The sequence below is a fragment of the Nomascus leucogenys genome, chromosome 14 (genome assembly GCF_006542625.1).
Source record: "Nomascus leucogenys isolate Asia chromosome 14, Asia_NLE_v1, whole genome shotgun sequence".
Lineage (NCBI taxonomy): Eukaryota > Metazoa > Chordata > Mammalia > Primates > Hylobatidae > Nomascus > Nomascus leucogenys.
In genome coordinates this window covers 68,573,720-68,600,024 of record NC_044394.1, presented here as the reverse complement: position 1 = coordinate 68,600,024, position 26,305 = coordinate 68,573,720, and the positions used below count along the sequence as shown (strand labels likewise).

General features: G+C 37.4%; 1 protein-coding gene across 1 annotated transcript in view; it reads right to left on the bottom strand.

Annotated features, from left to right (window-relative positions):
* DNAH6 (dynein axonemal heavy chain 6) overlaps nt 1-26,305 on the bottom strand; it is a 354,720-nt gene that overhangs the window by 220,779 nt on the left and 107,636 nt on the right. Inside the window, exons 13-18 of the mRNA XM_030828117.1 lie at nt 24,882-25,033; nt 22,575-22,727; nt 18,052-18,303; nt 13,362-13,490; nt 8,215-8,328; nt 6,471-6,614 (exon numbers count right to left, since the gene is read on the bottom strand). Of these exons, the coding sequence (XP_030683977.1) occupies nt 6,471-6,614; nt 8,215-8,328; nt 13,362-13,490; nt 18,052-18,303; nt 22,575-22,727; nt 24,882-25,033 (944 nt within the window). The remainder of the gene's footprint in view (nt 1-6,470; nt 6,615-8,214; nt 8,329-13,361; nt 13,491-18,051; nt 18,304-22,574; nt 22,728-24,881; nt 25,034-26,305) is intronic.

The following is a 26,305-nucleotide window of genomic DNA, read 5'->3' as shown; positions in this document are numbered from 1 at the left end:
CAGAAACTTAGATCCACACAAAGTAATGAAGAACACTGGAAATGTAATACTGGCAAAGTAAAATTCATTTTCTTTCTTATTTTTATTGCTCTAAAAGATAACTGTCTGGAGCAAAAATAGTAAAAATAAGTTATATTTATAGTATATATAAATATAGACATAACAACATCAGCACAAAGAGTGTATGGAAGAATTAATTGGGTATGTACTATTATAAGGTCTTTACAGTACATGTGAAATAGTAAAATAATTGATTTGGATTAATTATAAATCTATATTTTAAACTTAGGATAACAATTTTAAACAATTTTCTAAAAAATTGTTTCTAAAAATTATTGAAAAAGTGGTATGAATGATAATCTCATTGAGAAGACAAAATGGAATCATAAAATATGCAATTAAATTAAAAGGCACAAAAAGAGAAAAAAGAAACGAACAAATAGAGTAAAACAGCTAGCAAGATGGTAGATTCAATCCAACTATATAAATAATGACTTTAAATGCGAATGGTCTACACACACTTGTTAAGGGACTAAGAATGTCAGACTGGATAAAAAAATAGGAATCAATTCTATGCTATCTAAAAAAATCTATTCTAAATATAAAAACACAGATAAGTTAAAAGTAAAAAATGCAGAAAGCCATATCACACAAACACTAAAAGACAGCTGAACTAGCTATATTAATTTCAGAAAATGTAAATGTTAGAACAAGGAATCTTATCAGAGATAAGAGAGACAATTCATAATGATGAAAGGGTCAATTCCTCAAAAAGAAATAACAATACTAAATGTGCACATGTCCAACAACAGAACATCAAAATAAATCAAGCACCACTATCTTGAGGTGGCAGTATCATCATAAAGTTATTCACTCATTCATTCAATTACTCATTTATATCAGTATGAATTCATGGATATTTACTTTATAACTTGGGTTATAATACAATATTACATTTTTTTGCCTAAAATTATTATGGCTTTGGCCATTAAGTCTTCCTTGCCCTTTTGATATTCTCCCATCATTTTGTTTTTTGAGCTCTTTCTTACTTCCCGGCACCTCAAGATGCTCCAGGCTCATCTTGTATATTTCCTGACTCATCCATATAATCAGCCATTTCTACAAGGATTCCTTAGAGGATAATAATAATAATATTATAGTATAATAATATTATTATAGTATTATTATTCCTTATAGTATTATTCCTTATAGTATTAAAAATGAAAATCTGGATACAAATTATGCTTATTGCTACTGGGGTGTCAATGCTTTTAGGAGGTGGAACATAAATTTCCACCCCTTAAGCATAGCTGTGCATAGTAACTTCCTTTCAAAGAATACAGTATGGAAAGGGCAGTAGTGACTGTACAGTTAAGACAAATGCCACTTCAGCCATGTGGTCAAGCTGAACACCATCAGTGAAAAGTCATGTTGATAGCATGTATTTTGGATATGATGTGATGAAAATGATACTTTACCTGTCTTGTCTTCTTTGTAAGAATCTATAATTCCAGTGTAATTATGAGAAAAACATCAAACAAATCCAAATTGAAGGATATTATACAAACTACTTGACCAGTACTTTTAAAAATGATCAAGGTCATAAAAAACAAGGAAAGTCTGAGAAACTGTCACAGCCTAGTAGAGCCTAAGAAGACATGACAATTAAATGTAATATTTTATCATGGATGAAATCTTGGGACAGAAAAAGAAAAGGATGTTAGGCAAAAACTAAGAAAACTCAGATAAAGCATGGACTTTAGTTACTAATAATGTATTGATATTGGTACATTAGTGGTGACAAATGTATTATACTAATGTAATATGTTAATAAAAGAAATGGAATGTGGAGTATATGGGAACCCTTGGTATTATTGTTATAACTTTTCTATGAATCAAAACTATTCTAAAATAAGAGTATATTTAAAAATGCATAAACTGATAGAATGGAAAGGAGAATTAGGTAAATCCACAATTACAGTTACAGAGTTCAACACTCCTCTCTGAGTCCCTAACAGAACAAGCAGGCAGAAAATCAGCAAGGGTATAGATGACCTGAACACCACCGCCAACCAAGTCTACCTAATTAACACTTGTAGAATGATCACTGAGCAACAGCAGAATGCACATTCTTCTCAAGTGCATATGGAAAATTCAACAAAATTGACTGTATTCTGGGCTATAAAACAAACCTTAAAAAATTTAAAAGGACAGAAATCATAAAAGTATGTTTTTGGACCATAAGACAATTTTATAGATATTGAGAAGCTAAATATAAAATAGATATGGAAAGGCAAAGGAATTACAATAAACAAAACAATTGTAAAAAGGAAGAACAAAATTAGAGGATTAAGGCTACTTGATTTCAACACTTACTAGCTATCGTAATTAAGAAAGTGTGATATTGATGAAAGAATAGGCGTACAGAACAATGAAACAGAACAGAGTCCAGAAATAGACTAAAAAATATAGTCAATTGACTTTTGGTAAAGGTGCAAAGGTGAGTCAATGGAGAAGAGTGCCTGGGGAGGATAGTCATTTTCCAATAATGACTGAAGAAAAAATAATTTCAAATAATGCTGTTGCTTTAATTGGATATAATATGTACAAAAGTACACCTTGATACCTCATATTTACGAAAAAATTAACTCATAATAGATCATATAGCTAAACATAGAAAACAAAACCTTTAAACTTCTAACAGAAGAAACATAGAGAAAATCTTTGTGACCTTAAGTTTGAAAAAAAAAGTGTTTGGATACTATACTAAAAGCTTGATTCATAAAAGAAAAAAAATTATAAATTAGAGTTTATTGACATTAAAACCTTTTGCTCTGTGAAAATCACTGTACAGGAACTGAAAAGACAAGCAACTGACTGGAAGAAAATATTTTCAAGTTACATATCTGAAAAAAACTTATATGCAGAATATATGAATAACTCTTAAAACTCAATTATAACCAAGCAAACAACCCAATTAAAAATGGGCAAAAGATCTGAACAGACATTTAATCAAAGAATATAGATGGATGTCAAATAGCATATAAGAAGATGTTCAACATTATCAGTAATTACAAAAATGCAAATTACGACTTTTTTTTTTTTTTGAAACTGAATCTCGCTCTATGGTCCATGCCTGAGTACAGTGGCACAATTTCGGCTCACTGAAACCTCCGCCTCCCAGGTTCAAGTGATTCTCCTGCCTCAGCCTCCCAAGTAGCCAGGACTACAGGCACACGCCACCACACCCAGGTAATTTTTGTATTTTTAGTAGAGACGGGGTTTCACCATGTTGGCCAGGTGGTCTCGATCTCTTGACCTCGTGATCCACCTGTCTCGGCCTCCCAAAGTGCTGGGATTATAGGCGTGAGCCACCGTGCCCTGCCAATTATGACAATTTTAACACACTACTATCCATTGGTTAGAATGACTGAAATTAAAAAACAAAACAAAAAGGTCCCTCAAAATAACAAGGGCTAGTGATGATGAGGAGAAACTGGAATTCTCATAAATTGCTAGTGAAAAGCCAAAATGTTGCAGTTCTTTGGAAAACATTTTGGCAACTTCTTATAAAGTTAAACGTATGCTTACTATACAACCTAATAATCCTACTTCTAGTTATTTACCCAAGTTAATAGAAAACTCATGTTCACACAAAACAAAAAGCTGTACATGAAAGTTTATAGCAGCTGTATTAAAAATCACTACAAAATGAGACAGAACTCAGATTGATCTTTCACCAGGTGAATGGATAAACAAACTATGGTACATCTATATAACAGAATACTAGAAAATAAAAATAAATGAACTGGCTGGGCATGGTGGCTCAGGCCTGTGATTCCAGCACTTTGGGAGGCCAAAGCAGGAGGACTGCTTGAGCCCAGGAATTCAAGACCAGCCTGAGCAACACAGTGAGATCCTGTCTCATAGAAAGAAAGAAAGAAAAGAAAAGAAAGAAAGAAAGAAAGAAGGAAAGAAATGAACTATTGCTTCACATGACAACATGAAAGAATGTTTTTTTCTCTTAAAAAATTATAATTCACAGAATTATGCTACCATCACCTCTATCTAATTTTAGAACATGTCATCATCCCAAAAGGAAACTCCATACTCATTAGGTCCCATTAGCAGTTACTCCCATTTCTTCCTCCCCACAGTGCCTGGTAACCATGAGTTCACTTTCTCACTATAGATTTCTTTATTCTGGACATTTCATATAAATGACATATGCTATCTGGCCTTTTTTTTGTGATTGGCTTCTTTTACTTTGCATCATGTTTTTAAATTTTTTATCTTAATTTTTGCAGACATGAGTTCCCACTATGTTGTACAGGCTGGTCTTGAACTCCTGGGCTCAAGTGATCCTCCCACCTTGGCCTCCCAAAGTATTGGGATTACAGGCATAAGTTACCACACCCAGTCCAGCATCATGTTTTTAAGGTTCATCCATTCTGCTGCACATACTACTTAATTTCATTTTACTACTGAATAAAACTCCATCATATATGTATGCCACATTTTATTTCTCCAATTTATTAATTGATGGAAATTTGTTTTTTTCCCACTTTTGCCTATTATGAACAATACTGCTATGAACATTTGTATCGAAGTGTCTGCGTGAACACATGTTTTCAATTATCTTGGCCATATATCTAGGAGCAGAGTCACTTGGTAATATGGCAGGTCTATATTTAACATCTTGAACGAACTGCCAGATTACTTTCCAAAGTGGCTGCACCACCTTACAATCCTACCAGCAACATGTGGAAGTTCTAATTTCTGCATATTCCCTACAACACTTATTCCTATATAATCTCTCTTTGATCATAGCCATCCTAGTGAGTGTGAAGTGCTATCTCATTGTGGCTTTGATTTGCATTTCCTTAATAACTAATGGTGTTCAGCATCTTTTCATGTGTCTTCTTTGGGGAAGTGTGTATTCAAATCTTTTGCCCATTTTAAAGGGTTATTTGTCTTTTCATTTGTAAGAGTATGTTATATATTTTGGGTACAACTACATGGAGGGATCTTAAATGCATTTTGCTGAGTGAATGAATCCAGACCCAAAAGGCTGAATGTTGTATTATTTCATTTATATAATATTCTGTAAAAGGCAAAACTATACAGACAGAAAACAGATCAGCGGTTGTGTGGAATTGTGATAGAGGGAAAGGCTGACTACAAAAGGACAATACAAGCAAATTTTTAGGGTAATGAAATTGTTCTGTGTGGTACTATTGTATTGGATACATTACTCTACCCATTTGTAAAAACCCATAGAACTGTATGCCACAAAAAGTGACCTCTACTGTATTCAAGTTTAAAAAAATATAAACCAGGATTTTGAGGAAACCCAAGATAGAATGCAGACTGTAACAAATAAATTTGTTTACAATGGTATGATACAATCACACTAAAGGCAATAAAGAAGAAAGAAGCTGACTTAAACAACTTGGGAAAGTGTTTTGACTAGACATTGTAAGCTAAAGGGGAAAATATTATGCAAATAACACTTTTCAAGCTGTAAAATTTTCTTCTCATTTGTCTGAAGCTTTGCTTACTTTTTTTCTCCACATTTTTTTTTTAGTTCTTTATTTCATTTAAAAAAAAAAAAACCCTAAAATTGTCCAGGTGCGGTGGCTCACGCCTGTAATCCCAGCACTTTGGGAGGCCGAGGCAGGTGGATCACGTGAGGTCAGAATTTCAAGACCAGCCTGACCAACATAGTGAAACTCTGTCTCTACTGAAAAAAACACAAAAAATTAGCCTGGCGTGGTGGGTGGCAGGTACCTATAATCCCAGCTACTCAGGAGGCTGGGGCAGGAGAATCACTTGAACCCGGGAGGCCAAGGTTGCAGTGAGCTGAGATCGTGCCACTGCATTCCAACCTGGGCAACAAGAGTGAACAAAAAACAAACAAACAAAACAACAACAACAACAAAAAACACCCTAAAATTGTTTAAAAAACTAAAATCATATCCCGTTTCTTAACCATTTCAAGCACTGGCTTAGCTGAGATGGTTTCAAAGATCCAGCCCTGTACACCTGCAGCCTGGCTTCCCAACTTTCTTCACATCATAGCACACCTGGAAAATGGCATAGTTGTGTGGTGCACTGATGCAAATGGACAAGGCAGATTGGACAAGTCTACCCCAGCCTTATCTGGCTCCCTAAGGGTTTCAGCACATCACTGTCTTAGCGTAACTACAACCTATTCCTGCACTATTTCCCTTACCACTTGGGAAACACTCTGAATGCCCCTCCTAACCACAGTATTCAACTGCATGATTTGGCCAAATGAAGACAGGGATGCAGTCTGTGCCACTGCAAAAAAATGAATTTGACTATTGTTTTTTCTGTCTGCGAAGCTGACTAACTTAATCAGAAAAGAATTCCTGATTTTGGTCTCATTAGCATCAATTAATGACCAACTGGCCTACAATTTTTGAAATAACTTCTACCAATCTTACCTTTTCTTTCATTTTTTCCACCTTGTATTTAAGCTGGGGCACTACATTGTTGGTTGGCAAGCCTTTTTCCAGTTGAGTCACAAATTTAGCGTATTTAGAAACTTGACCGTTTAGGACTTCTGGATCCAGGCAATCAAATTTGGACTATGAAAAATTTAAAAACAAAGCAAAACAAGTTAAAACATAAAGTAAAAGTCAAGTTTGAAATACTAAAAAAAACTTTTAAAAGTTAATCCAAATCTACACTACGCTTTTGGAAATGGCTTTACTTATTAAATTGCTAATAATAATATATATCCAGCATCACCTGTTTATTCCTTTCATGTTCTTGCCTCCCACATCATCAAACGTAGTATTGGAATCTCTGTAATTAATTTCTGAGGGTCAATATTCATAAAGTCCTCTAAGGAGACAAATAGCTATTTTTTTACTCTTGCTAACCAGAAATTTCTCACCTAGTAGTCTTCTATTATTTGATTATATACCTGTTTAACATAAATATTTTAAATTCATAAATTATTCATAGAATTATAGATCTATATACTTATAGATCTATAATTGTTTTTCTCAATTATGTAAACACATAAGTATACACATATATTGACATGTCAGATAGCCACACATATATACTGATGGCAGTAGAAAATTTGTAAACCTTCATTTTTCTTTTTTTCTAAGTCCATCATTTTCCTTCTGCTCCCTAATGAGTTTTCTTGTGCATTTCCTAGGGTGAACGCATCCTGCGTTGGAAGCCACTGCTCTAATCCATGGTGGTAATCAGAAAATTCTTTAAGCTGCTTCTTCTCAAGAATATTTTTTTACTTCTGAGATAATTGATAAATGAGTTAAAGGAGAACACTTAAAACTGTCTGGTGTTATAGTATATATTTGTTTTTTATTTTCTATTTTCTCCAACAAAGGTAAGTTCTATGTTTGAACTTTGTTCTTCTTATTCTCCACCGGTACTCGCAGCACCTAGAACATTACCTGGAACATATTTCCTATGTTACTGTTTTTTAACCAAGACATGTGCCTTCTAATTATAGGCATCAGCACAGATAGGATGAATAAGAAGTGTAAAACAATATTTGTGAGGTTGATAGTATTTCTAACATGTCCATACCACACTTGAAAGTATAGGTGGCCATCTATTTTGCCTCACAGAGAGTTGACCTTTGTTAAGGATTGAATATAGGGTAGATCCTAGAAACAAAACTCTTTGATGGCTGTTGATATTTGGCTCCCTAATTTAAAAAGTTTGCTATTGAGCTCTCAAAGGAAGATCCTAGATTTTATCACTCTATCCTATTACAGTGAACAAAATGGCTTCCTTTTTTAAAGGACAACAAAAATAGAAATCTAAAGTGTGTAGATCACAAATAAAATCCTACAATCCTCAAGAACACTGAAGTGTATGATGACAACATTGTGTTTAGAAACCACAAAGTGATTAAACGTCACGCAGCATTGTCCATTGATGCTTCCACTATGTAGCCTTCTAATATGGAGGACCTGAGAAACCTGGCTTACAAGAATACTTTCTGCTCTGTAGCATACAGTGACATAAGGACCTTTGTGCCTTTCACTGGAAAGCTTATAAAAATTATCAGAAAATGATACCATTGCATATTTTACTGACATTAAGAAAAGCACCATATTGTTAAAAGTTATAATTCAAATTATTAGAATTTTAAGATTAATTCATACAAAAATAATTTAAGAACTGAAGGCTTTTTCCCCCTACCTTTAACCATTCTTGTTGGAGTTTATCCCATTCAGAGAAAGAATCCCAGAGCAATTGTTTGAGCTTCAGTTCAGCACTGACTTCTTCCAAAGCTTCAAAGTTGGACACTTCTACCTTTAAAAATGTAGTAAACAAAATGCACAATTTAGTTTTCAGATATAATGAGTATATGATATTCTCCTATTAGTAATTCTTGGTACAGTGATTGCTTGGCAGAATGTGCATCCTAAATGGATTAAGAAAAGGAGCACTAGAAACAGATGAAGAAAAAAAAACCCCACATATATTAGAATTTCCATTAGAGTAACAAAATACAACTCCTGGTATTTCCTTAGAACTTAGAGCTTAAATATTCTCCAAAGACATAAATATTCTAAGAGTAACACAGGCATTCTTCTTTGAGTTGGATTATACATGCACATATATGTTAGGCCTTCTAGGGAAAGCAGATGAGTCTTTAGAGGCACTGATTTCCATTGGGCTTCTGTACTTAAAGGGCAGAAGAGGAAGATGACTGTGCGGTAGCTGGTGGGGAAGATGGTGAAGTTTAAGATGGAGAGGACAGCGCGGTTTCTGACTCTTTTCTAACCACAGACTTTATATGAACCCCATGGAGAGGAAGGGTGCAAGAAAATCTGAAGAAGGTGTTTTCATGAGAAGTGTTTTAAGATTGCCTTGACTCAACGCTGGGGAAACCTTCAGGGAGTTGGTTGCACAGAAGTTCTTGTGCTTTGACATTAAGAATTTAGTCTTGTCATCCATTAAGAGTTGCAAATGATTTCCTACAACCTAGATTAGTTAGGCTTTCACTCCTATTCTCCAAATAATTGAGAGCCACAGAAGGCAGGCTAGATCAGAGGCAATCAGGAAGGAATTAGTCATGAAGTCATAGACATGGAAGATGGAAGGAGGAGACACACTTTCATTTCAGGTTCTGTGTTTTCCAAAAATTTATTTTTTAACTTTTCTTTTTATTGTGGTAAAAACCACATTACATGAGATCTATTCTTTTAATAAATTTTTAAGTGTAAAGTACAGTAATGCTAACTATAACAATGTTAACAATGTTATTTAATGTACTTTCTCTAGTACTTTTTCACCTTGCATAACTGAAACTTTATACACCTAGAACAACTCCTCATTTCCCCCTCCTCCCAGCCTCTGGAAACCACTATTCTACTTTCTGTTTATATGAGTTTGACTACTTTAGATATCTCATATAAATGAGATCATGCAGTATTTGTCCTTTTGTAGCAGGCTTATTTCACTAAGCATAATGTCCTCCAGGTTCATCCATGATGTGGCATAGCAGGATTTTGTTCTTTTGTGAGGCTGAGTAAAATTCTATTTTATGTAGATACCACATTTTCTTTATCCATTCATCTGCTGATGGACATTTTAAGTTGTTTCCATATCTTGGCTATTGAGAACAATGCTGCAATGAACATGGGAGCGCAAATACAACTTTAAGAGCCTGATTCAATTATTTGGGATATATGCCCATAAATGGGATCATTGGGTCATTTTTTTTTTAATTTTTGAGGAACCACCATGCTGTTTTCCATAGTGTTCGCACCATTCTACGTTCTCATCTACAGTGTAAAGGATTCCAGTGTCTTCACATCCTTGCCAATATTTGTCATTCATTTTATTTTTGTAATGGCCATTCTAACAGATGTGAGGTGATATCTTCTTGTGGTTTGATTTTAATTTCCCTAATGATTATTGATGTTGGGTGTCTTTGCACATGCTTGTTGACCATTTGTATGTCCTCTTTAGAGAAATGTTCATTCAAGTCCTTTGTCCATTTCAGAAATTGGGGTTTTTTTTTTTTTGGCTATTGTGTTGTAGGAGTTCCTTATCTATAAGGAGTTTAGATAATAACCTCTTATCAAGTATATAATTTGCAAATTTTTTCCCTCATTCTGTATGTTGCCTTTTTACTCTGTTGATTGTTTCCTTTGCTTTGCAGAAGCTGTTTAGTTTGATGTAGTTCCACTTGTCTATTTCTGTTTTTGTTGCATTGGTTTTTGGTGTCACATCCAAGAAATCACAGCCAAGGCCAATGTCATGAAGATTTCTCCTACATTTTCCTCTAGGAATTTTATAGTTTTAGTTCTTTTGAGTCTCTAACCCATTCATTTTGAACTGATTTTTGTGTAAGGGTTCAGCTTCATTCTTTTGCACATGAATATCCAGTTCCTTAACACCATTTGTTGAAGAGACTATCCTTTCCCTGTTGTGTATCTTTGGCACCTTTGCCACAGATGAGTTGACCATTATTTGTTGATTTATTTTGCGGGTTTCCATTCTGTTTCATTGGTCTGTATGTCTGAATGTATGCTAGTACCATACTATTTTAATTACTATAGCTTTATATGTTTTTAGATTAGGAAGTATGAGACCTCTAGCTTTTTTCTTGTTTCTCAAGATTGTGTTGGGTACTCGAGGTCCTCTGTGGTTCCCTATAAATTTTAGAATTTGTTTTTAATATTTCTTTAAAAAATGTCATTGGGAATTTGATAAGGATTGCATTGAATGTATAAGTCACTTTGGGTAGTACAGGTATTTTAACAATATTAAGTCTTTTAATCAATGAACATGGGATATCTTTCCATTTATTTGTGTATTATTTCATTTCTTTCATCATAGTTTTTTAGTTTTCAGTGTGTGAGTCTTTCACCTCCTAGGTTAAGTTTACTTCTACTTTATTATTATTATTTTTGATTCTGTTGTAAATGGCATGCTATTTTTTATGCTATTGTAAATTGTTTTCTTTATCTTTTGGATTGTTTGTTGTTAGTATATAGAAATGCAACTAATTCATGTAAGTTGATTTTGTATTCTACAACTTTACTGAGTTTATTTATTATTTTTAATTTTTTCCCCCTGGAGTTTTAGGGTTTTCTACATATGAGATATCTAGAATATGCTGGATCCTGTCACTACTCCAAGATAGGTGATACGAAAGTTTGTCCCTTGAGCAGTCCCCTGATAATGTATCACATTGGACAGCCACTTCAAATCTTTCCCTGTCCAGGTAGAAGCTGAGATTTGGGAATTCTTACTTGCTTACTCTGCACTGAGTCAGGGGTTGGGGAAGGGGTGTTAATGGCTAGTGAGTGCAAACTGGTCAAAACTGTTGCTTTTGTTCTCAGTGGTTCCAACCTGGGGGCCTTTCCTGTCCATAATCAAATTCAGGCAAGAGAGAAACCAATCTCTCAGCCAGACCCCTAAAGTGTCAGAATGCCGTATATTCCATCCAGTCTGTCTTTCCCTCCTTCGCCAGGGAGAAGCTGAGAACTTCCTCCTAATTGTGTATCACTGTGCTGGGGGCAGGAATTATAGTGAAAGGGTGTTAGAAATTATTCTACTGGCTTCAATCAGCTGATTTTATACTTGCCCTGGGTGCAAGAGACTCTCAACTTGCCTTTGTATTTCTGACAAAATAAATTGGTTCAGGGGTTGTTGAGTCAGTGTGTCCAAGGGAAAAAGGAGGGGCTGGGGCTTCATACTCTGCCATCTTGCTGACAGGACCAATGATATTCTTTCTTGCTCAAGGAGTGCTCACATGTGAGTTGTAGCTTTTTATTTTTTTTGAAATGGAGCCTCGCTCACACTGTCACCCAGGCTGGAGTGCAGTGGCACGATCTCGGCTCACTGCAACCTCCACCTCCCGGGATCAAGTGATTCTCCTGCCTCAGCCTCCCAAGTAGCTGGGATTACAGGCACCTGCCACCACGCCCAGCTAATTTTTTGTATTTTTAGTAGAGATGGGATTTCATCATATTTGCCAGGCTGGTCTCAAACTCCTGACCTCGTGATTTGCCAGCCTTGGCCTCCCAAAGTGCTGGGAGTACAGGTGTGAGCCACTGTGCCCAGCCAAGTTGTAGCTTTTTATCAAGTAGTATTTCCTCCATACCTTGCTCCTTACTACATACCTTCCTGTCTTGTAGGTCAGTTAACTCAACCTGGGAACAACTTTGAACTCTAGTTCCTTCACACAAATCTGCCTCAAGTATCACCAGCCTTATTGGCTGGTATCAAGTTCATTATTTTCAGATTTCTCTACCAATCCCTGGACCCTGGAGTAGACAGCATGTCACATCACTTTCTGGTCATCCATATGAGGCTCTGAAGAGACAGGTGCATTCCCCTGTGAGGTTCAAGCATGTTCCTCCGAGATTTTTGGGGAGACCAATGGCATCTTCCTTATTGCTAGGGGCTCCCTGGTTTTGACCACAGGAATATTTTCTTTTCTATTCTCTTTTCTTGTTGTTGGTCTCTCTAAAAGCTGTTGAAATCACCTGCATGTCTTACCCCTTTCTCTTCATGTTTTTTGAGAGACTTCTTTTAGCCTTTCAAATATACCTTTTTTTTTTTTTTTTTTGAGACAGGGTCTCACTCTGTCACCTAGGCTGGAGTGCAGTGTCATGATCTTGGCTCACTGCAACCTCCACCTCCTGGGCTCAAGTGATCCTCCCCGTTTAGCCTCCCAAGTACCTGGGACTACACGCATGTGCCACCATGCCTGGGTAATTTTTGTATTTTTAGTAGAGAGGTGGTTTCACTATGTTGGTCAGGCTGGTCTCGAACTCCTGGGCTTAAGTGATCCAACCGCCTTGGCCTCCCAAAGTGCTGGAATTACAGGCGTGAGCCACTGCTCCTGGTCCTCAAATCTACCCTTTTACACCCATTTGTCCCTGGCTTAGCTGGGGATGTCATTTTTATCAAATTGGCCCATAAAACCAGGGTAAATCAGGCAATATTAATGGAATCATAACATACATATGAATGTAAAGGAAGCCTGAATATTACTTAAGAAAGGATAGTGTGGTTTTAATTGACTACATTAAAAAACCCACTTACATTTTAACATAGAAAGTACAGTTCCTTGTCTGACAGTTTTGCATAATTCACAATTATTTTAATAAGAAAGACATTTGGTATCTCACGTGTATTAGTCTTTAAACACGTCAAAGGCAGGGAACGTATCATATTTTGTATTTGAGACTATTTGTAGCATGCTGACTAGCACATAGTTGTCCAAATATTGAATGTTTACAGTTACATTATTGAAGTCCTTGCGCATATATGCCATTTCTATACACACATTTCTAAGACAGATGGTGTAAAACTCTCATTACCTTAAAATTCTTCTGATAGGACTTATACAGAAATGCACGTTTCTGAAGATCAGCCAGAACAGATTGCAGATTATTCAATATGAGCCTTATTTTGTCTTGGTCAGCAGAGATATCTAAAATCTGTGGATCCTGTAAATTTAAGACAGTTTTTGGTTAGCCATTCCTGCTTTTTGATAAAGACCAATTAAATTAAATGAATTAATAAACATTTTTAAAAAGATTCCTTTCTCTTTTTGATTTTTAGAAATGACGTTTAAAATTATTGCTTTCCTGAATTTTAAAGCAATGCATAGACATTATAAAAAGTACACATTTATATAAAGTGCCATGGAGATAAAATTGTTTTAAAACATTACCTAATATATTTTCCCTCATCTGCTTTCATTTCCTACACTTCTTCAACCAACATGACCTTAGATAAGGAGAGGTGAATGCAACAGGGAAGAGAAGGAAGGGGATATGATATAAGGTAAATTTCCACTTTATGATAAAGGAATGGAAAGGCCTTTGTATTCTAAGATGACAGAAGAGAGAAAATGAAAAATATAAATGGCAAGACATATGTTTTATGGCTGACCTGTTAGGGTTGAAACCCCAGTGAATGGGAATGGAATAGTTCAGGAGCAAAGCAGAAGCACATAACTAGGTTTGGGATAATCTGAGAAAATTGAAGGAATCTGAGAACCATTATAGCCATAGCTCAGGGAGGCTAGTTAGTCCATGTCTTAGAGAGCATGGCCATGAATTCAAACTGGCAACATGCTCTAGATTAGAAAAAGCCAGGGGATGTGTCCAGGTAGAAGGGGCTTTTATTGACATTCTGGTGTCTTGTGACTTGGTATGATATGCAGGGAATCCTGAAGTTCTCATGTGTCTTGATTCTGGTAGTGGGAACTGTTGAGAGAACTGGTGGACCAGAAGATGTCTGAGGCCAGGATGAGAAAGCCACAGATTACTTGGGACTGTAGGCTATGGAAGAAATGATGGATTGCAGCACAGGGGCTAGCATGGTGCCTAAAGAACCAGGAAAGGCCCTTAGTTAACAGCAACCCGGGACAACCAGGTGCAGCCCAGCCAAACTGCACTGGAAGCTGCTATGGCCCAGAAGGTAGCATGAAGAACAGATGACCTGCCCCTCCCATCTATTTGCCATGAGGGAATGCAAGCTTCCCTTTATGGGGCAATAGGCAGGAGGGGATGGTAGCATAGGTGAAAAAATGCCCAATAGGAAGTTTAGATTTTCACTTGAATTAAAATCTATCCAAAAGAGACCCAGGTAGAATGGAACAGACATTTCAAATGGAAATAAATTATCATTAATGGTCAAATTTAGGTTTTCTCCTTAATTCCCCACAACAGCAGGAATAAGAGTCTTGATAGCAAGATAGTATCATTTACAGAAATGATGAAGTTATAGTCCTTTGCCCAAGAGAATTAATTTCAAACCTCTACAGAAGCAGCACTAGTTAGAATGAGCCCATGCTTTCATTTTGTGTATGCGCATCATGCTATTTAAAATGCATGATTTGCATGCAGATATTCACTGCAGCACTATCCACAATAGCAAAGACATGCAATCAATCTAAATGCCAATCAATATCAGATTGGATAAAGAAAATCTGGTACATATACACCATGGAACACTATGAAGCCATAAAAAAGAACAAGATTATGTCCTTTACAGGAATATAGATGGAGCTGGAGGCCATTATTCATAGCAAACTAATGCAGGAACAGAAAACCAAGTATTGCATGTTCTCACTTACAAGTGAAAGCTAAATGATGAGAACACATGGACACAAGAGAGGAACAACAGACACTGGGGCCTACCTGAGGGCGGAGGATAGGAGGAGGGAGAGGATCAGAAAAAATATCTATTGGGTACTAGGGCCTGGTACCTGGGTGACAAAATAACCTACGCAGCAAACCTCTGAGACATGAGTTTACCTACATAACCAACCTGCACATGTATCCCTGAACCCAAAATAAAAGTTTTTTAAAAAATAAAAAATGCATGATTATACATCAAGGCATGTGCTGGCAGTTTGGCTTTCTCTAATGATCTATGTATACATAGATATTCATACTTTTTAACAGTATGCTGTGTATAGAATACAATATATGGTACAGCAATTAATACATTATTAACCATTGACAGTAGACTGCTTAAGCTTGAATCCAGATTCCTCCATTTAGTAACTGTGTGACCCTTGGCAAGTTACTTAACCCTGTACCCTAATTTCCTTTTCTGTAAAATGTGAATAATAAAACCCTAAAGTGTTTTGCGATTTGAATGAGTTAAAACATGAAAACGTACATAAGAATATTTCTAGGACTATTACTCATCATTGCCCCAAATGGTAAATAATCCCAATTTCCATCACCCATGAAATGAATCATTGTAAAATACAATAAAATACTACATAGCAACAAACATGAATAAACTACATCCACAAATAGCAAATGGATAAATCTTAGGAACATACCAAAATAAAATAAAGGGCACACTGTATGGTTCTAATTAATAGAAGTTCAAAAATAGGAAATTTATAGCATTCCTGCTCCAGATGGCCTGCCACTGCCAACACGCCTGCTGCAGCAGGGAGGCATGACCGGGGCTGCACACTCCATGGAGCCAGTGGGAGTTAGGGAGAAGTGGGAGCCTTGCCCCTTCCAAGTTGGGGTGGGAGTTCCTCGGGTGCAGCTGTAGCCACCCAAACTGTCGCTGCAGACTCAGGCAGTCCTGTGCTCTTGGGGACATGGGAAGGCCCCCCTACTCTGGCAGGCTTGGAAGTGACTGCTTCTGCTGCCTGTTCTCTCCCTGCTGTGATCTTGGAAGGGAGAGAGGCCAGGCAGTGGGACCAGGCACTTCTTTGATCTTCTCTGATCTTGGAGCAAAGTCAGGGCCTAGCCCTGGTGCCATGAACAGCAGCAGGAGGCAGACAGATTCCTGGATGGAAGGGGGTGGGTCCCCAATGAGGCCCCATGCTGGCCTGAAGGCTGGGGCTGGGCTGCCAGTTCCACAGACCAGAGTAGGAACTTGTGATGCCTTTTCCAGCCTTCCCATTATCCTCCATGGGCCAATCAGTGCACACTTCCTCCCCTCTGAGATCCATAAAAGCCCTGGGCTCAGCCAGAGCTGAGCAGACAATGGGACAACCAGCTGCAGAGGGGAGCTACCCTCTCTGCTGAGAGCTTCAGAGACCTGCAGAGATGTCGGGGCTACCAGCTGCAGAGAGTAGCAACCCACTTCAGGGCCTACTCTCTGCTAGGAGCTGGGCATACATCAGGACAACCAGCTGCAGAGAGGAGCTACCCTCTCCAGGCTTCCTCTCTGCTGAGAGCTGCAGAGATGATGGGACAACCTGCCTGCAGAGAGGAGCCACCCATTCCAGGGCCTCCTCTCTGCTGAGAGCTGACACTCTATGGGATGACCTGCCTGGAGAGGAGCTACCCACTGCGGATCTCCTCTGAGTTGTTCTAACACTGAATAAAGCTCCTCTTCATCTTGCTCACCCTCCACTTGTCTGCATACCTCATTCTTCCTAGATGCAGGACAAGAACTCAGGCAAAGGTGCTACTGGCCACAGAGGTTTCCGGCCAGAAAAATGACACCCCAAAGATCCCATAGCAAAAGGATTAATAATTAGGAGGGGACAATAGGGGTATCATAATGCTTTAGTTATTGACATGAGTAGTGGATACATAGATGTGTTTACTTTCAGATAATTCATTGAGTTGTATAGTAATTAGTTATGTACACTTTTGTCTGTAAGAAAATACAAAAGCACTTCAATATAAAAGTAAAAACAATGCCAAGTCCTTCGAACACTGCTTGACAAATAGGAAGCACACAATGTGAGCTGTTTTTACATTTCCATGTTAATACACGTAAAGGTATACTGTAATCTTTAATGTCTGTACTATATTCTTTTGAGTCAGTGTACCCTATATCTTTTCTATTGTAAAAGTGATACAAGGTAACCAAATATTCTTCACTACCAATTATCAATGTACACTCTGTCTCTTTCTAAATGGGAATTTTCTAATATACTAGCAAAGTTTATTTTTATTTTTTATTTAGCTTTTATTTTAAGTTCAGGGATAGATGTGCAGGTTTGTTATACAGGTAAACTTGTGTCATGGAGGTTTGTTGTATGAATTATTTCATCACCCAGGTATTAAGCAAACTTTAAAATTGTGACAATAGCTGTAAAATGTGCTAGCAAGTCATTAAAACACTCTTCAAAATAATAAATACAAGTTAGGACTAGAATTTAATTGACTAAATTAAATTTTAATATTACATATATTCTTTGTTTGTGATAGTCTGAAATGTATTCACTACTTAAAGGGAGATTTTGAAACATTAATTTTTAAGTAGCAGCTCAAAGACATTTTTGATTGGTTAGAATGAAACTATAAAAAACTAAAGCTACATCAGTTAAATGTGTTCTCTAAATGGTTTGAAGAGTAGTCTTAATTATTCTCATCACAAAAAATGATGTATGTGAGGTGATAGACACATTAATTAGCTTGATTAATAATTTCACAATGTATACATACATCAAAACATCACATTATACATTGTAAATATATACGATTTTTATTTGTTGGCTATACTTTAATAAACAAATGTAATAGTCAAACTTTGCATAGATTATTTTTACAAAATAATGATTTAGCTTACTTGTGCTTGCAGTTTTACTTCATTCACTTCATTGTTTAATTCTTCAAGATCACTACCCAAATGCACACAAAATTGCTTAATGCTTGACTCTCTATCACCCACTGATTTATCAATGGCATTCCGCACAGCAACAATGGATGGCTTCATAGTTGCAAAAACAGCAAAGTCTTCAGGAGGTGTGGGAACCTGATATTGTTCAATAAGCTTGTACATTTGAGTCACTATATTCCCTTCATCTTCAAGGCTTTCAATCTAAATGGAAACACAGTTTGCTCATTAAATGTAGCAGAGTCCTAGTTTAGTCTTGAAGTTTGTTCTAATAGGAGACAGCCACTGTACAATATGAACGTTGTATTAGTCTGTTCTGCTGCTGCTAATAAAGACATATCCAAGACTGGGTAATTTATAAAAGAAAGGAACTCAACAGTTCCACATGGCTGGGGAGGACTCACAATCATGGCTAAAGGCAAGGGAGAAGCAAAGGCATGTCTTACATGGAGGCAGGCAAGAGAACTTGTGCAGGGGAACTCCCATTTATAAGACCATCAGATCTCAGGAGACTTATTCACTACCATGAGAACAGTATGGGGGAAACCACCCCCATGATTCAATTATCTCCACCTGGCCCCATCTTTGACTTGTAGGAATTCAATTCAAGGTGAGATTTGGGTGGAGACACAGCCAAACCATATCAAACATCAAACCGAATAGTCAGCACAGAAGGAGTGTATTATAATGTTATGGTCAAATTGGCTAAAGCCTGCTGGATGATAGTCATTGCTATAATACAGGTAATCAGGTTAGGAGGTAAATTATTCAGAGCTGAGCTCTTATAAATGTTTCCTCTTTCTGTTTTGTTCTCTTGTTGTATTAAACAGTGCCAATATTTAAAGTTTTCTAAGAAAACATGTGCTGTGGGGTTGTTCAGCTGTAGTATCTGAGCTTCCAGGCATGTGTGATGGGCAGTGATCATCCCAGAGCAGCCCGAGGGATCGACAGGCTGTGGACTTGGCTGCATAGGTTCAGAACCCAGATCTATGGTGAGATTCCCACTACCCTTTAATTAATTATTTTACTACAGCCCAGTGACTACTAAACATCTTCACTTTGGTTTCTCACTTTCAGTGGACAGTATTGCTTGTCTGTCCTAATTCTCTGGCAAGGGATACCCCAGTTTTGGGAATGCTCCTCACCCCCAACTCTGCCACATGGTTATAGAGGGAGCAGCCATGTTCGTACTACTTGGCCCAATTTCCTGGCCACAGGCGGAACCAAGGAGCATCAAACTGTGATCTAAAGAACTTAGCTCAGTCTGACCTTTCTCTTGAACACAGGAAGAGTTGGGACTGAGGCCATTTACTTTTATGTGGAAACAGAACAGGTAATTAACTTGAGAAGATAACTGCAGACAGGCTTTTAGAGAAATAGTTCTCAATCTTTAGCTTCCATTGCAATGACCCTGGAAAGCCTGTTAAAACAGATTGCTGGCCGGGTGCAGTGGCTCAAGCCTGTAATCCCAGCACTTTGGGAGGCCGAGGTGGGCGGATCACGAGGTCAGGAGATTGAGACCATCCTGGCTAACACGGTGAAACCCCGTCTGTACTAAAAATACAAAAAAATTGGCCGGGCGTGGTAGCGGATGCCTGTAGTCCCAGCTACTCGGAAGGCTGAGGCAGGAGAATGGCGTGAACCCAGGAGGCGGAGCTTGCAGTGAGCAGAGATGGCGCCACTGCACTCCAGCCTGGGTGACAGAGCGAGACTCCGTCTCAAAGAAAAAAAAAAAAACCAGATTGCTGAGTCCCTCCTGAGAGTGTCTGATTCAGAAGGTCTAGCAAGTCATAAAAACACTGTAGTCATGTAGGGTGGGTCCCCAGAATGTACATTTTTAACCCATTCTCAGATGATGCTGCTGCTGCTGATTTGGAGTCCCCCTTTGAGAACCATGGTTCTACAGGAGCAGAGATGAGGGAAGGAGAGAGGCCTTTTTGTAAAGGCCTGGCTCTATCCGTACTTTAGGATTCTGAAAGATATTCCTGCAAACTTAGAATAAATCTTCCCATTTTTCCAAGCTATTTATGTGAGTTTTTGTGACTTTCACCCAAAGTTTCTAACACCTCGAACAAGTTGTGTATAGAACTAAGTCTCTCTACATCAAGATCTGTTGATCTTCCCCTATTTCCTCTATTTTGGGTGAGTATATATCCAGGTTTCTCTGGGAATGTCCTGGGTTTACACTTATTATCCTAGTACAATGATTAATAGTGTCTCTTTCAATTTCAGAAAAATGTCCTGATCAGACAATGAATTATGTAGCCTACCCTCCCTATACTGGTATGAAATTGCTAAATGCCCATTTTCTGCAGAATGATACCTATAAGTCACCTCATTCTCCTCTCACTGTCCCCTCATTCAGTTGCCCATTAAGTCCTTTCAATTCTACTTAACATCATTATAATTAATTTATTCTCTCCTATCGTTGAAAATACTGCTTTAGCTACATAGAGTTCATCAACTTTCAACTAAACATTCTTTCTCCATAGCATATCAATCACTAAATCCTGTTTTTGTCACGTTGCCTCCTGTCTTTGCACATGGCTTTCCCTCTCCCTAGAATGCCCACCTGAATGTTTCATGTATTTTATGACAGCTTAAATATTCCATCCTCCACAAAGCCTTCTGTAACCCATAGGCAAGAATTACCACAAACTTCCCAGTGCTACAACAGTGTCTTCTTCCTATGCTCATTGTATGAAAATTATCTGCTTGCATTCAAGACTCAACTTCTTTAAAGCAGGTTTATTCATTGTAATTTTTGCACCCTGCTAAGTGGTGCTCACTAAACTTGCTGACTGAATGAATAAAGTTCCAGAAAAAGTTTTTGTGTGTGCAGAGAATCTCCCTGAAGGAAGCTGCTTTCCAAGCACACCACCCAGCAAACACAAACAACCTCCTGGAGATGGGACACAGTCTATGTATTCTGTATACTGTATCAACTTGCTGTTCTAGAACCACAAGGTGATAGCAGCTGACCCTCTGCAGCCATTGATTATGATGTGACCCTACCTTCCTGACATTGTTTATATAACAGAATAGGAGCTCTGAATCAATTTACTAGACTTTTAGAATCAATATTGAAAAAGAGAGATTATCTCTTTCTTGCTGACTGGCTAGACTTGCAAGCTATAGCTTGGGAGCTGCTGGTGGCCATGTTTGCTGCTGTGGTAAGAAGAAGCAGAAGTAGCTGTCTGCAGAGGGAGAGAAGTGAAGCAGACCCTCAGAGAGATGCAGAGAGGAGAGAGGGAAGGAAGGACTACCAGGGCGTCCTACAGCTGTCCTATATTCCGGGTTCTGGTCAGTTCCTGAGCCTACTTACATTCTTGATTGGAAGTTCCATGAAGCACCCCTGAATCCTTAAGTGGGATCCCTATTTTGGCATAAGCTTTCTCAAGTGGGTTTGGGTTATTTGTTTGAAGTGGCTTAATGAATACAAACAATAATAAGTAAGTCGCATCTTTAGACTCCTGGGACAATTTATAAGCAAACCTGAGGAGAACCACGATCATCTGCCTTTTTGAGAAGGCACGATTTCTTGAAATGAGAAAACACTTACTTTGGTAGTCATGTGAAATAGCATTTATTATTAATTTGGTTAATAATATATAACATTCAGTTTACTTTTTTAATTGAAACATTTCTTCAATTTTCAGATATTATGCCAACATAATATGAATGAAAGTTTATGAAAAAACTATTGGAGCCAAATGCTAGATTGCTTCCTACAGGGAAGAGGCTGAGAGGAGGAAACCAAGTTTCCAGAGAAAAAGAAGCAAAACAGACAAAGGAGTGTGTGTGTGTGTGTGTGTGTGTGTGTGTGTGTGTGTGTGTGTATGTGTGTGTGTATAAGAGAGAGAAACAGAGACCTGATTCCATCTGCATCACTTGAGTCCCCATATCCACTTTTTTCTCCCCACCTCCACCTCCCCACTTAAGCGGGTTTGTGTTGGGTTTCTTTCATTCTTAACAGTAAGTTTCCTGACTATTATGCAGCCAGACTTCCATTACGATTAATATCTAGATTGCAATGGTATTACCATTTACTAAAAATTAGAATTCCAATAACCTATGGTTGAGAACATTGGTTTTGCAGTCAAAGAGACTCAAGTCTAAATTCTAACTCTATCACATCCATACATGTCTGTGATCTTGGATAACACATCCTGTTTTGGTTTCTGTTTCCTTATCTGCAGAATGAGGATAAATATCAACACTTTTCAAGCTTTTGTGAGAATTAAAAATGCAATGCATGTAGAAAATGTAATATGATGCCTGACTAGTACTAAGAGTCTGATAACTGTCAGCTGGCTTTATTCCTGTGATGTAGAACATCCACTTACTTTGAAAGTGTTTCTGATATTTTGACAGCTGTCTTTTGCCCTTTAGTCCTTCACTTTTTCTTGTCCTATGCCTTCCTCCTTCCTACTATCAGATCTGGAATATTGAGTTATATGAGATAATCAACTCACCCGTTCCTGAATTTCATCAAGAAATAATAAGCTATGAACATATTCTGTGGTAGTAGTTGGAACAAACTCAAGTTTATACTCTGCATCTTGTGCCTCAACGATAATGGCATCCACTTTTTTCTTGCTTTGACGAGGAAGCATAAAATTTAGCACCTAAGAAAGAAAACAACATGTGAATTGTAAACAGTCGAATATTTTCATTTTATTATATATTTTAGACAAATCCTAATTGGACATCTGTTAAGTCAGCAGGTATTGGAAGCAGCAGTGAATACGAAGAGACTTTTTTTCTCTTTAAATCACTGCTAGTTAAATCAGACAACAGGAAGGCCAGGTTTTGAAGATCATTTCTATGGCTTACGAACAATTTTCCCTAAATGCTCTAATATCTTGCAAGTATGCTTTCTGCTTCTTCGTCCTATGTAGTGGACATTGTGCTGCCCTGTCCAGCATCAGTCCCACTTCTTTCATGTTGGGTGCTAGCCATGCAGTTTGGGGGAAATTGATCTCTCCTTCAGAAACAAATATGCAGTCTGACTGATCGCTTGGCAAATAGGAACATGGCTTTTTTGGCCAAAGTGATCAGATTAAGGTTGTATTAGTCCATTTTCACACTACTATAAAGAACTGCCCGAGACTGGGTAATTTATAAAGGAAACAGGTTTAATTGACTCACAGTTCAGCATGGCTGGGGAGGCCTCAGGAAACTTACAATCATGGCAGAAGGTGAAGGGGAAGCAAGGCACCTTCTTCACAAGGCAGCAGGAAGGAGAAGTATGTGAGAGTATAGGAAAAACCACGATTTATAAAACCATTAGATCTTGTGAGAATTCACTTACTGTCAGGAGAACAGCATGGGGGAAACCACCCACATAATCTAATCACTTTCTATGAGGTTCCTCCCTTAACACCTGGGGATTACAATTCAAGATGGGATTTGGGTGGGGACACAAAGCTAAACCATATCAAGTGTGAACCTCTGACTTTAGTTGGTTCAATTAGATAAAGGCCGGCACTTTTATTTATGGCTGAGAGACATGTGTACTCAGAACCCCAATCTTTCTATTTCTCTCTCCATACAAACAAATAATTGGCTTGTGGAGCTTTTGACAATCATTTTACAAATGCCTTAGGATGAAGCCTGCACATAAGGAGGCTCAGGAAAGAGAATGAAGTAATTGGTTCATTGGTAACACCACTGAGCCACTAGATCATACCTCCTTGATATCGACCCAATCTCTGGACTTTTTAGATACATATGCCAATAACTCTTCTGATTGCTTAAGCCAGTTTGAGTTCAGTTTTCTTGGGCTTACAGTAAATACCTACCCAAGTATTTCTTGAGCATACTGTAGCTAAAAAATGTTTGTTGAAATTGAATTAAATTTGCTCCAATTATATACATAATTATATATATATAAATAAATATATATATATTTCTTTTTTTTTTTACCAGATGAAGAAACAAAACTCTAGAAGGAAGCCCAATGCCATACAATTAATTAATAACAGAACATATTAGCACTCAGGTCTGCACTCTTTTATACAGTGCTCTATCTTCTATCATTTACCAGGGGCCAGAAAATGTTTTCTATAAGGGCCAGATAGTAAATATTTTAGATTTGCAGTCAATACAGTCTCTGTCACAACTACTAAACTTTGTCCTTGTAGGAAGAAAGCAGCCATAGATGATATGTAAACCATTGTCATGGCTGTGTTCTGATAAAACTGTATACAAAACAAAAGGCAGGCTGGGTTGGCTCTGTGGGCCATAGTTTTCCAATCCCTGTTTCATATCATTGTCTCTCTGTGGGCATTGGGAAGATACAAGTATACTCTGGCTCCAAAGGAAATTATTGTATTGGTTCTGAAACTTATTACAGAAATTTCCCTAGTTCTATAACTTACCAAAACATAATCAGACCTGTAGGGACAATTCCAGATCAGAAAATGATTTCCTAAACTTGATCTTGGTGGTCTAGAATTAACCATCACTCCCTCTAGGATACTGAGCTGTTATGGTAGTATCCTCTCTGCAGGTCTTGAAACGCTCCGACAATGGAAAAAGGAGTAGGAGCAAGAGGCCAGTGTGAGGCCTGCAGTCCCCTCCATTATCTCATCTAAAAAGCTGATTATGCTTGCGACAAAAAGACTATAGAGCTTTTCTTAGAAATTAAGGATGTCCAATAGTGTTATATTAATTTTTCTATTTGCAATACTATAAAATAAATAATAGGTTTTTGTGCAGTAGAAAAATCATAAAATAATTGTAGAGAAATAATTAAATTTTTTCTAGTTTATAGTTACCTCTAAGCATCGCAAAGGTGACAGAATTAATTTTTCTCTTAGCAGCCTAGTGTCAATGAGCAGCAATCCTACACTTCTGGTGGGTCTGAGAGCTACTGCGTCCTTGTGCTGTTTGTGATATTTTTCCAGTTGTTCACTAAAAAAGTTAACATCTACATAAAAAAATTCACATAAAGCATAAAATATACCATATTGGATTTTAAAAGATCGTTACAAAATATATTAAAAATCATTGCATTGATAAATTTACACATATATGTATAATGTTATTATCTGTACTTAGAGTATCTCATGTAACTTTAAAATGCTAATTGGATTGCTTTATAGTATTTTATTCTTGTGTTAAAGAAACTAATATTTTATAATGTAAATATGTCTTCTGGCTCCTATGAAGAGATGACAGATGAAAATAACTTGTAAGTGCATTAGAGAATCTAGTCTGGAATTGACTAGATTTCAGAGTTAGGTTGGTTTCAAGTTGGGCTTAATCTAAATGTTCTCTACCACATGGTATCTCAAAGTAAAGCATTTTGAGCATATAAACAACAACAAAATTTGAAACATAAGAGATCACACATAGCTAGAATTATCTCTGTTCCTCTTCCCAACACATCTCTCTGCCATTCCTGCACCCTACATCATGGTCAAGGCCTTTGTCAATTTGCATATGCTACAGTTGCCTTTTGATAATCATCTTGCCTCCATCTTCTCCCTCATCCAATCCATCTGGAACCAATGGAAACCTGATTATCCTTGAATATACTCTCATCATACTATCAGTCAAAAATAACTCTCTCTCTAATGCATATACAATTCTAAACTTCTCTGCTTGTCTTTCAAAACTGTACCCTCTGGGCCTCTAAAAATTTAGCTAATTTTATTTCTAATTACCTCCTACATTTGGGTCAAATTGATTTCCTTACTGTCTGCCCTTTTTCCTCCTTCCATAATCTTCCTCCACCACCCCAAAGAGAAAAGGGTGCTGTTTCCTGCCTTTATTCATGCCATCTCCTCTCCTAATTATAAGGGGTAGTTTGACATAGTATAAAGAACACACCAGAGAAAGTATTAGAAGACCTGAGCTCAGGTCTTCAACCCATGTGTGGCCTTGGGAAAGTCACTTAGTCTTTCTGAGCTTCAGCTTCCTCATAATATAAAACAGAAATAGCAATTACCTCCCTTACTCACTTCAGAAGGTTTTGATTTGTGTATTTTTGAAAGCCGACTAAATTAAGATGTTAAATGATCTGATAAGTCATATGGTAAGGATACCTGTATAATGTTTAGTATTTTCCAAATTTATTTGAGCACCATCTTTTTTCATGGTATCATGTAATTATCCCTCAGAACAGTGCCAATGAACACAACTTTGGGAACCATTTATTTGGTCCAAAACTCTTACTTTATAGATAGAGAAATTGAGA